This window comes from Phodopus roborovskii, unplaced genomic scaffold (genome assembly GCF_943737965.1).
Source record: "Phodopus roborovskii unplaced genomic scaffold, PHOROB, whole genome shotgun sequence".
NCBI lineage: Eukaryota > Metazoa > Chordata > Mammalia > Rodentia > Cricetidae > Phodopus > Phodopus roborovskii.
The window spans coordinates 76,933-89,796 of record NW_026125887.1 but is presented as its reverse complement, the minus strand read 5'-3'; the positions used below and the strand labels follow the sequence as shown (position 1 = coordinate 89,796).

The following is a 12,864-nucleotide window of genomic DNA, read 5'->3' as shown; positions in this document are numbered from 1 at the left end:
TTTAAACATTTTTGTTGAATATTTTATAGGTAACAAACAAAACCATACTTTTTAGTGTGTTTAACAAGTACTGAATTTACGCATCATGGCATTAGTTAATGGTATGATAGCAAATGATTTACCACATAGTAATTGTGTGCTCATGCTAGCTCATGCCAGTCTTTAAATAGACTCCAGGTTGTCTATAAGCCTATCTTCCTTCCAATAAAGAAAAAGAAACAATTGTAAATAAGATTTTTTTTCTCTCTAAAAAAGAGCTACAGTTTAGAATAAGGGTTTTTTTTTTTTTTTGCCAGAGATATTTTAAAATTGGACATATGGTAATACTAGTCCCCTTAACACTGCCTTAACAGTAAAAAGTGAGCTTTTACTGAGCAAAAGCCATGTCTACAGACTTTAACTATAATTAGATCTGTCTTTATCAATGTTCCTCATTTCCAACAAACTTCAGGTTTGCTGTAGAGTGTCATTTAAACTTATTTTGTAAAAAGCAGAAAGTGCTGTCAAGAGGTCAACACATCCTTACCAAGTGTTATCATCAGATGGGTTAACTTGCTTGGAGCTTTTGAGATTTAACAGGAGGAAGAAAGATAAAAGTACAGACATCAAGAAACTCCATCTTTTGCCTCCTAGTACTTATTTTTTAAATACCAAAATAAATAACATATAAGCAAACTACATGCGCCCACCAAGGTGAACAGACTCACGGAGTCTAACTTCATTTCACTCCCATGAAGTATTTGAAGAGCACAGCATGGCATGACTTATGGCTTGCACATACAACCAACAATGCAGAACAACAATGTGCCAAATTATACTTCAAGCTAGGCTACAGTTTAAGTGTCTATACCATCATTATCATCCATGCTGTCACATTTCCACAGTCCCTATTCTGGCTCCCCTTGTAATACAGCATCAATGTTTTCCTCTTCATCACATGGTAGTTTCAGATTTCTTCAACTGTTTCATTAAGAGGAAATGTTGGGAGCCTTATTTCTTATTTTGTTTTTGGAGACAGGGTTTCTCTGTGTAGCTTTGGATCATGTCCTGGAACAAGGTCTTGTAGACCAGGCTGAACTCAAACTCAGAGACCCACCTGCCTCTGCCTCCCAAGTGCTGGGATTAAAGAAAGGCATGAGCCACCAATGCCCTAGGCAGCCTCATTTCTTACAAGGGTAAGCACAATCTCTTCATTCAAGAAGTGTGTTGTATCACCTTTGAGACACGTGCTATTTTAGAACAGAGCTGGATTTGATGTGCTATTGCCATTTGCTGCCAACCATGAAAAGGTACAGGAAGCTTTTCTTTTACAGTGACAAAATCATAGGAAACAGGTCCTAGATTGATGATGTTCTCTATTTGTCTCAATGAAATGTCAGTCAATGGGAAAGGACTCAAGGATTTTATATGTACTTCCTCAACAGTCATACTGCTTTCTTTTACTTAAGAAAATCAATTGTTCCTTCAAGATCACTAAACATTGGGACTCTTACATGACTCCTGATTTCACCTATTCTCTGCTTTATGTTTCTTCATTAGCATCTGCCTCCACAGCCTTTAAAGGCAACTAAATTCATTGGGTGCTGGTGACTCACTGCTGGATACGAAACTAGCATTCTTTGTCCTTACCATTTCTAGTTTCACTGTATTTTCTCATGACTAATTTCCACTGTGCAATTAATGTACAGTGCTTACTATATGCATTGGCCATACATCCATAAGTCATAGGCTTTACAAAGACTTTAGCTATATCTTAGTAACCAGCAGCATCCTAGATGCAGAATTCTCATTCTCAGGACAGAGAATATTTTTAAACAAACCCATCTAACATGATTTGAAATTTGGGTCTCGAGAAATCTAATGAAAAACCAACGGCCATTTCACATTTAAAAATGTGAAATATAATGTTCATATAATGAATATTTGGAAGCCATGGTTTTATGTAAGTTTTTACTATGTCCCTAAAGGTTCATGTATTGGAATATTTTATATTCAGTGTGGTGGTATAAAGAAAATAGGATCTTTCAGAGCTGGGTCATAAGATAAAGTGGCTAGGTTGCTGGGGACACTGCCCTTGGAAAGGATTAATGTAATTCTCACTATATCTCACTAGATTCCAGGGTTGTTTTTTTTTTAAGAGTTAGTTGTTATTTATTTGAGGGCTAACAGAAAGCTTGAAATTAGACAGTGGTGATGGTTAAGTAAATGTGAATATACTAAAACCCACTGAATTTTATACTTTAAATAAGTACATTATATTCCAATAAAGTTGTCTAAAAACCTAAATACTAGAGTATTCATAACAGCAACACTACTCATGATTATCTTGGACAAAACCAACTCAAATGCTTCTTTTTACAAGAAAACAAATTGTGGCATCTTCTTGCACTGAAATACTTTGGCAGTGGTTCTCAACCTTTGGATCGTTCCCCTTGGGGGGGTCTAATTACTCTTTTACAAGGATTACCTAAGACCATCAGAAATCACAGATATTTGCATTATGATTCATAACAGTAGCAAAATTATAGTTATGAAGTATCAACAAAAGTAATTTTGTGGATGGGGGTCACCCCAACATGAGAAACTATATTATAGTGTCATAGCATTAGGAAGGATGAGAACCACTGTACTATAGAGACACAGCAAGGAACGGCTACAGTGATGTCACAGACTGGCCCACAGTGAACAAAAAGAGCCAGGCATGTAAAGATACAAACTAAAATTATATTTCTAAAATGGACAAAATCAGACAAAACTCACCTAACTTTTCTATACATGCTGTATCTCAATTTAAAAGGAAAGCAAAGAGTACACTCAAAACTTGATTTTGTGTCTTTTTCTTCAGCACAGAACAAATGAAATGGAGGTGCAATTTTTAATCGTCAAAACCCAGGAATTCTTTTATAAAAACTGCAGGAAATCATACTACATGATGACTAATTCAGAGATTTAGACCTGAGTCTCAACTGCACCAAGCAATGTACTATACACCAAAGTAGTGGCAGGAGCTAGAAAGAAATGGTACAGAGGTAATTGATAGTGAGTATTTGCCCAATTCTAGGTACCAATATTTATTTGGAGACACTTATTTTAACAAGATTTAGATACATTCACCCAAAAGATTATAATAGACCTTCAAATTCAGATACATAAACTCAAGCATTTCAAGGGTCAGTGGACTATGATAGGATGGATGCATGTTGGTCTCTTTTGGTACAATTTTCTTCAGAAGGTAGACAGGACTTTAGCCTAAAGAACATGTACTTCTGAGTCTTTGAAGGATGAGAATAAAGGAAGCAGCAAGGATCCTGTTAGCAGCCTCCAAATGTTAGGTTCATCCTAGGCCAAGACTAGCTTCTCTAAATTTTTAAGTCAAGGTTTCATGTTCAGGATACCAATTTTATTTGAGAATAACTCTGAGATGTAAAAGCGAAAGCTGTAAGCTTTCAGAAGAATATATGAACTAGTATCTGCACATGTTTAAGGCATGCAGGCATAAAGAGCCATTAAAAGATATTCTAAATCAGAGAGCATCATCAAAAAACACTAAAACAATGGGATGAATTAGCAAGCCATAATATGGGAGATGCTCATGGCTCTGACAAAGTACTTAAACACAAAATAAAAAGCTGATATTCAACAAGAAGATAACAACTATTAGATAGGTAAATGACTTCATTGGACATCTCACAGAGAAAGATATCCATGTCATAAACATCACCAAGAAATGTATAAGACAACAGTAATTATTAGGTAAGGCATATTAAATCCATGAGAAACTGCTACAATACTTCACAGTATTGATGAGGATATGAAAATGTCATGAATTTTCGGGGGATATATAAAATATTATAACCACTTTTGATAAAGGGTTGTAAGTCCCTCACACAGCTAAAAAATATAGCTAATTCTTGAATTTGCCAATTTCACTCCTAAGTATTCCAAGAAGAATGTGAAAACACTAGTCCATAAAAGGCATACAGATGTTTCTAGCAAAAGCCTCAAACTAGAAGCAACCCAAATGTCCATTAACAGGAGAATGGTTTGACTGTATTTGCGAGAGGAAGCATGTGCACACCCATGTGTGAGCCCTTGTGCATATGGGAGCACATGTGGAGATCAGAGGTTGATGTTGTATCTTCCTTAACTGCTCTCCTCATTTTCTGAGACCTGGTCTTTCACTGAACATGGAGTTTGAGCTCACTAATTGGCTAGAATTGCTGCCACCACACCTGGCACCTGTAGCAAACATATTCTTATGATGAAATAGTACTTAGCATTACAAAAGAAAAATGCCATGTAATAATATGGGTAAATGTAAAAAAACATCATGCTGAATGAATGAAAGCACAAAATATATACTATGAGTCTATTTATATAAAACCCCAAGATAGCTCAATTCTACAGTGATGGAAAATCAGTCATTCCTTGGGGTCTAGAATGGAGTGAAGGGAAAGGGAAATGGGAGACATGGGTGGGAAGACAGAATATTCTATATCACGATGGAGTTTGAGTTACACAGGGCTAGTCACTTTTCATCTCATCGTTGTACATGTGCCAAATATACCAACAGTTTGGATAGGGAATAGGTAAGGAAGAGATAATAACAGAATGAAGGGTGGAGCCTATCTATAACTCAGTGGTATAACAGTTGCCTTGCATGTGTAAGGCCCTAGGTTCAACCCCTAGTATCAAAGGAAAGTCAGAATGTTAATAATTGCTGAAGCATGGTTCTGTACATGCTTGAAATTTTCCATAAAAATAACTGAAAAACAAGAAATGACATCAGTTATCAAATGCACCTTCTCTTTTCCTCTGCTCTTGAGTCCAATTCTGCCTGCCCCCTAGGCTACCCTCTCACAAACTTCCCTCAATGCCAGAATGAAATCTATTTCTAAGTCCTGCAACCCCTCCCCCACCAACCACACACTCAAGCCCCACCACCCACCAGGCATTTATGCCAAGCCTTGTCACACCCAATAGCTCAAACCCTGCCCAAAGTACTGCGACACATGAATTTTTCCAGCCTACCCTGCATAAGTTTAGCCCTACCCAAATTGTACTATTTAACTAGGATTTGAATAGCACCTATTTCAAAGCTTGATACATAGAGAGCTTTAAATGTTTATAGGATATATACCAAAACTGTTTGGAAGTTGACTGCTGGGAATCAAAAATAAAATGTGTTCCCTAGTAACAAATACTATATAGCTAGTAAAGCAATGGACCAGCTCACAAACCTCTCTATTTAGAATGCACTCAACTTGAGCGGCTAAATTCTGCAGCTGCAATGTTTCCTTCAATATGGTTAAGGGTGGAAGAACATTACAGGCTTAATGCTAAGAGAGTAGCAGTACCAGCAGCATAGAAAGGAGGCAGCTCAGAAGAGGACCACTAAAGGCCTGGTCCATCAGAAAACAGTTGATGTCTGAGCAGGGACTCATGCAGTCTGGTTCCTGGAGTGAATGAAAATACGGTGATACATCAGGCCACTCTCTCCAACAGGGACAGAGTGAGCCAGGTGACTTCAGAGTTACAAGCCCACCTTTAATATCCTGCTCTATTTATTTTTAAAAATCATATGTAAATAGCTATGAATAACCAAAAAGAGAATTAATATTACCAGCATTCTATTTCTATTTTATTGCCAAGGTTTCCAGTCTAGTGTATCCAGCATTAAGTTTAATCTGCCTTATGTGTGCTAGGCAGGTACTTTGCCACTAAGGCACATTTCCAGGCCAAGTGTGAGTTCTTTTAGATTTTTCCATCAGCCTGTAGCTTTCCTCCAATCAGCCTTTTGCTAGTGACACAAAATCTAAGACAGGCAAGTACGCATGCATGCAGGCACACAAAACCACATAAAGCAGTATAAGCACACAATCAAACCCAGCATTGTGAGTTGCTATGAGAACAGACAAGGAAATGCCTAATGCCACATTCTATGGTTCCCCCATAATACACTTGGGGCAGTTCAATAGTTGCCCCCCCCAACTAATTTTGTTTTAGAACAGCACTGAGTAAAATACTATGAGTAAAATCATTCTGTAGATACTCAGCACTTGAAATGAGGGCTATTTTGACTCTACATCATATTTTACTACATTTAAACCAATTTCGATGTTAATGGCTACATGTAGCCAGAAGCTACTCAATCAAACATCATTGTTAGAGATTTTTACAGAATAGCCAATGACAGATTTCTATCTGATGTTGTTGTTGTTGTAGAAGGAGGGAGGGAGAGACAGAGTGAGGAAAAGAAGGTGGGAGGGAGGGAAGAGAGGGGGGAAGAGGGAAAGAGGGAAGAGAGAAATAGATTTCTATTTGGTGGGCAATGCCAAAATGCTTGTGAGAGTGGTGCTCAGGAAGCCAGAAGACGGTAGGGATGTGTAGATAATATGTTTAATAAAGAACTCCACTAACTGCAGTGGCATTGACAGAAATTATTTAAGGGCAAGGCTGACCAAAGGAGATTTCATGGTGTAGGCAACAGTGTGAAGCGAGTGAGCAAGGGTGATGCTCCCGGGTGCTCAGGTTTCATGTCTACACTGTCACCTAATGTGTTCAAAGGAGCCTGGACAGCAGGTGAAATGTACCACACAGGCATGGAACACACACCACTGGGCCCAGAAAAGCAGACACTGCACACAAATGTTTCAACTTGCTATCAGCAGGCAGGAGAGGAGAGTTGTGCCTGATGCAGCAAAACATTTACTTTTCAAAGAGTCTGTTCAAACTCCATTTTGGAGCAGAATGAATAAAAGTCGAGAAAATGGAGTGGTTCTAGGTGAAGTGGGCTCCTGAACAAGTTCTCTAAAAAGATGTGGTGCTCAAGAGTATACTCCGCACGGTCAGAAATGTCAAGAGAGTGTGCTCAACGGGTCCAGCTGCCACTTGTTTGAACAAGCCTGACGCCCCACCTCTTTCCAGATGGGAGAGGGTTTGGCCATTTGCCATGCAAAAAAAAAACATAAAGCTACATCCCGGCTGCCTCTAGTAAACAAGGAGTTGACTTGATTGGTGTTAAGGGAGTAAGAGGTGGAAGGGTGGTTCAGTTGTAGAACTTGCCAAACATGCAAAAGTGCTGAGTTTTATACATACAACTAAGACACCTATCTTGCTATAAAAACATGCCATGAACACTTTTTGAAAACTACTTCCAAAGTCTCTCCCCAAATGCTTTCAGGTTTAAGATAGACAGTGTTAATTCCATTTGACCAGTGGAGAAACTAAGCCACAAACAACCCCTAGTAATTACTGTGTCACATAATGATGCTTATAAATGCTGTCTAGGTCTCACAAATTTGTCCCAAAGGTTAAGTAAGGAAAACAGGTAGGTAAGAATTCATTCTACATGGGAAGGAACTGTTGTCAATTCAAAGTGGTGACTTAAAAGCTGGTTATGTCACACTCACTACAGTGAACCTGGAACAGAGTCTTACTCTAGCAATGGATTACATTATGAGATAAAAAGTCACATTGTGGTAGATTACACCTCACTATGAACATGTAAAAGTGTTTAAAAGAACATCAAGAATAGCCAACATATACATTGTATATCAGTTAATTGCCACTTTTTGGTTGTAGAATGGAATCACCTGGAAGAATTAAACAGCCCCACAGCCTCACATTGGATGCCATTAGTCTGAGATGAGCAAGGGGATTTTGTTTTGCTTGATTCAGGCAAGATATCCCTTTGTAGACTAGGCTGACCCCAAACTCCACATATGTAACAGAGGCGAGCCTTGAACTTGCAATCCTCCTTTGTCTCCTGGGGTTAGAAGGGAGAACCATCTTACCTAAATTAATACGGTGATTTAGCAACAGCTCTCCCAGATGATTCTAATAAGTGGCTTGCCTTGGGAACATGTCAGGAGAAAATGAACTGTAGAACAGGTTCAGATCATCTTAGGTTAGTAGTTCTCAATCTTCTAATGCTGTGACCTTCTCCATGTTGTGCTGACCCCCAACCATACAACAATTTTTGTTACTACTTCATAGCTGAATTTTGCTAGTTATGAGTTGGAATGTAAATATCTGTGTAAATATCTGTTATGTGACCCAAGGGGTCATGGCCCAGAGGTTGAGAACCACTGTCTTAGGCCCCTTTATGGGTTGTTGACTTAAAAAAAAAGTGAAATGGGTCTAAGTGCTTGCAGCCTCTATTTCTCTGCCAAGGGGCTCCTTACTTGGTCTACCCTGTCCACGAGGGAGACAAGCGACCTAAGCATCAACGGTGGAAGGATAGATGGGGACACTGCAGGGCAGGGTCAGGGAAGGGAGTAGAGGGGCGGCCGGACTCGTGAGAGGGCGAGGACAGTTGGAGGGAGGTGGGAACCAAGGGGACACTTGTCCTCACCTGCATCGTAGAAAGCATCGAGCACGGCTGTCTCCCCGAAGTCGAGCTCCCCAAAGGGTACGGAGGTGAGGTGGGCGCCCTCGGCTTCGCAGGCTCGAAGTAGGCACTTGAGCGCCCCGGCCTCGGGGCTGCCGGCCGCCGCCCCCTGGGAACTCTCGCTGCGCACATAGACAGCCCTCAGTGCCCGGCGCGGCCCGCGGCTGCCCTCGGCCTCGCAGCCCGCGGGGTCCACTGTGCCCTCCGGCCCCGCCGCGCCCTCGGGTCCCGCCAGCCCTGCCGCGCCCTCGGGCCCCAGCGGCAGCCCGCCCTGGGGCAAGTCGGCGGCCTCCTCCAGCGCCTCAGCTGGGGCCGGCCCGCTGCCACCGCCGCCGCCCTCCATGTGACTGGCCCGCGCGCGGGGCCGGTGGCTTCGAAGCCGAGGCGCTGTCCCCGCGGCACCTGCTGCTGAGGCGACGGACGGACGGCCGCTGGGAGGGAGCCCAAACGGGCAGAGAGCCCCGCGGCGGGCAGGTGACGACGGCGGGTTCTCGGGCGGCCTCCGGCAGAGAGAAGCTCAAGGCCGGTTTGCCCCGAGCGCCCTTTGAAAGCCCACGAGAAAGAGGCGGGGGCTCCGACGTCAGGACCGTGGAGGGGGCGGTTGCGAGAGCCACGGGGCAGGAACAGGAAGGGCGCCCCCTTCCGGCTCCCCAGAGCACCGCCCCCAGCCTGGACGCTGGCCGAGCCAGGGATTGAAGGGGTTATCTCATTTCTTGAGTTCCCCCCTCATCCTTCCTTCTAATTACCATTAGAAGCTGGGGTTCCTTCTTCCTTACTTTTTCCCTTCCTCTCTCTTCCTTCCCCTTCTTTCTTGCCTTTCGTCCCTTCTTTTTCTCCCCCCACCCCAATAAGTTGAGGCTTACATCCACAGTAGACGTCCAAGGTACTAATTGAATATCGACATTCAGTTTCCAGCTAAATACAGATGTAGCTTTAACTCCGCCTCCACATCGGGACTAGCACATAGCCTCCCTGAGCCCCACCTTGCAGCCCTATTTGTTTTGACTTTTGTAGTGACCTTGACAAGGTATGGGGAAGGTGGAAGCAACAAACATTGTTTGTCGGGAAAATAGCCTCTTGTATGAGTGCACTGGCTGCCCGACCCCTGAAATACTAAGGCTCCAAAGAGGTCTCCACTACATCTTCTGCACCTGGACATTTATGTATTTATATAATTTAATACTGGAGCCTAAAATGTAAAATGTAGTCACGGGGAGGGCAGGCTGAAATTTTTCTTAACAACAAAACTAAGATACAATTTGCAAACCATCCAGAACAAAATGGCAAAATGACTGAATACATTTTTGGTATAGTCCCAGTTCTGTATCCATGGCCACAATTTTAGAATACCTGGATCCTCTTCCAAGCCCCAGTACCTATTAAAAATCATATCCCATCCCCTGAAAGATCTAGCCCCTAGCAAACCACCAGCCCTGGCTAGGTTTGCCTGCTGGACATTTCATATACTAGATGGAATCATACAAAGTGTGAAAATGGGGTCTCATTTGCCTTGAGTCTAATTCGAGTAGGAGGATTTCTGGGTTGCACGCTAAGTGTATATTTAACCTTTAAAGAAATTCACTGCTTTCCAAAGTGGTTGTATCATTTCCCATTCCCATGGCAGTGTAGGAAGGTTCCATTTCCTCCACCCTCCTCAGCAACATTTTCTATCTTGCTTCATTACAGCTCCTAGTGGGTATGAAATAGTAACACGTTTTAATTTGGCTCTGCAATTCCGTGTTGGCTAAAGGTCGTCAGCGTCTTGTTCTATACTTCTGTGCCTTTCATGTAACTTCTTTTGGAGTATTATCTGTCTAGGTCACTTGCCCACTTGGTTTTGTGTATTCATGCATATGCACATGTGCATGTGTGTGGAGACTAGAAGAGCATAGGTGCTGTTTCTCAGACACCATCCACACCATCCAAGTGAGTTTTGAGACAGGGTCTCTATCTAGCCCGGAACTCACTCCCAATTAACTGTCCAAAGGGTCTTCCTGGTTCTACCATACCAGTGCTACACACCAGCATCCCCCCCATAAAAAACAGTAAAACATGTTCATAGAGACCCTTCCTAGTCCCAGCCACATTCTGAGTGGCTCATGGTGGGCTCTGAGGACATCTGTGAGAACATTCAGACAGGTCTCCAGAAAACTTTCAATACCTTTGTCCTAAGACTTAATAAAAAAAAAGTATGGTGCTATACAAGGATACATGTGTTCTTTGCAACCTTGCAATGCATAATAGTAGTAATTTTCCTAATGTGCTTGTTCATCTGAAATTACTTCACTGACTGGCACAGCCTTTCAAAGGGCAAAGTCACCCATTCAAAACCTCTCTGCCAGTGTCTGTTGTCTTCACCGCAATCTTCTCGAATTCCTCTCAGATCTCTCTGGGACCTGGCTGATGGAGCGAAAAGCCTAGGAGTTGGGAATTATGGCTTGAATAACATCTTTTTCTAAATACAAACCCTGCTGAGTAAAGAACCTACCATTTGCCCAGCTAACAAGCGCCTTCCGTGAAGTTGGCACACACTATTGCATTGTCTCTAACAATTTGCACACGAGAAGCAGGCCTCAATGTCCAATGCTCTTCCAACTCCCTGTAGTCCCTCCAAGGAGAAAATTGCAAAATTCTGTGTTAGTCTTGCCTGTTTAGTAGAACAGGTGTTTCTTCCTTACTTGTGCCTTTCTCTTCACTAAAATCCATGTCCTGGAAACCTCTTTGTCCTATTGCAGAAGTGTCATCAAATGTACTTCCGGATATGGAGAAAAGCTTTTTCCTCTTTGTACTTTCTCCCTGTGGATTTTAATGTAATCCTCTTCCCTCTTACTCTGGGCAGAGCTTTCTGAGTACTACCCCAGGAGGTCTCCCTTTTCAGTTGATACCAGTCCCTTCCATTTCTCTAGGACATAATTTTCCAGGCCATTTTCCACCTTGATGATTTTCTTCTAGAAGGTTCCTTACTTGTCAATAATGCTATTTTGTGTATATAAAAGACATTTTAAAAATTAAGCTTGATATTGAGATAATTGCAAATTCTTGTGTCGGTATAGGAAAGCACATAGAGCTACCTAATTTACCTTTGATCCAGTTTTCCCCAATATTAACTCATTACACTAGTTGCGCCTTATCACAACCAGGATATTGACATTGCTATAACAAAGATAGAAAAATAGCTCCATCACAAGGATGCTTCCTGTTATCCTTTGGCAGCCACAATCATCTTAGGCCTCATCACCTCCAACCACTAACCACTGAGAACCACTAATCAGTTCTCCATTTCTACAATTTTGTCATTTCAGGAGTGTTATATAAGCGAATCATGATGACACATACTTTCCAGCCCTTGGGAGGTAGAGGAAAGTAGATCAAAAGTTCAAGATAATACTCAACAAATACTGAGTCTGTTGTCAACCTGGGCTGCATGAGACCCTTCCTGTCTTTTTAAAAAATGTTATTTAAAGGGAATCATACAGTGTGCAAGCTTATGGATTATTTTCCAGTCAGCATAATTACCTTGGGATTCAACTAAGTTGTTCAATGAATCAGTAGTTCTTTTATATTGTATACATGTACCACCATTCTTCAATCCAGATTCCATTTTAAGGACATGTGAATTGTTTCTATTTTGGAACTATTATAAAGAAAGCTACTGGGAACATTCATCCACAGGTTTTCCTGTGAGCATGAGTTTTAATTTTTCTGAGATAAATGTTTCCTGGACATAGGTAGGTAGGTGCTGTGTTTGTGTGTGTGTGTGTGTGTGTGTGTGTGTGTGTGTGTGTGTGTGTGTGTGGTGGTCGTGGTGTTGATTTTTTTTCTTTTGTTTTTAGAACTCCTAAGTTGTCTTCTCACAGGCTATTTTACTTTACAGTTCCACTTATGTGTATAATATAGTTTTTCATAGCCTCAACACTATTTAGTATTCTTAGGCTTTTAGAGCCATTCTCATAAGTCTATGGTGATACATCAATGAGGGGTTTTTTTCTTTATTTTGTTATTTTACAATTTTTCAAATTGTGATTAAAATCTAATTGCATATTCCCCCTTCCATTTATTCCTTTCAACCCCTCACATGCTCCCAACTCCCTCTCAAGTTGATAACCTTTTTTTCTTTTATTATTATTGTTATACACATATATGTATACAAGTGCATAAATATACAAGTATAGCCTGCTGAATCTGTTTGGTATTGTTTGAGAGTATATGATTTCAGTGCTGACCATTTTGTTCACACCTGGGAAAGACCAATTCTCCATCTCTCAGTAGTCAGTATTTGATTGTAGTTATTTGTCTAGGGGTAAGACCCTCATGAGATTTTACCCTTCAGTGTTAGCACATCTATTGGTATTATTATTTTTCATGTCCTGTTTAAGGCATCCATATTTCTGAGGCATTGTGGATGTAGTTTTCCTGTAATTTTGAGAAGACACACTCTCACAGCTGACTTCCTGGTCCTCTGGCTCTTACAA

The 12,864-nt window shown here is 41.4% G+C and overlaps 1 protein-coding gene across 1 annotated transcript in view; it reads right to left on the bottom strand.

Annotated features, from left to right (window-relative positions):
- Window positions 1–8,735, bottom strand: part of Map3k15 (mitogen-activated protein kinase kinase kinase 15) — a 125,299-nt gene extending 116,564 nt beyond the window's left edge. Inside the window, exon 1 of the mRNA XM_051178892.1 lies at window positions 8,357–8,735. Coding sequence (XP_051034849.1) covers window positions 8,357–8,735 — 379 coding nt within the window. The remainder of the gene's footprint in view (window positions 1–8,356) is intronic.
- Window positions 8,736–12,864: the final 4,129 nt, after the last annotated feature.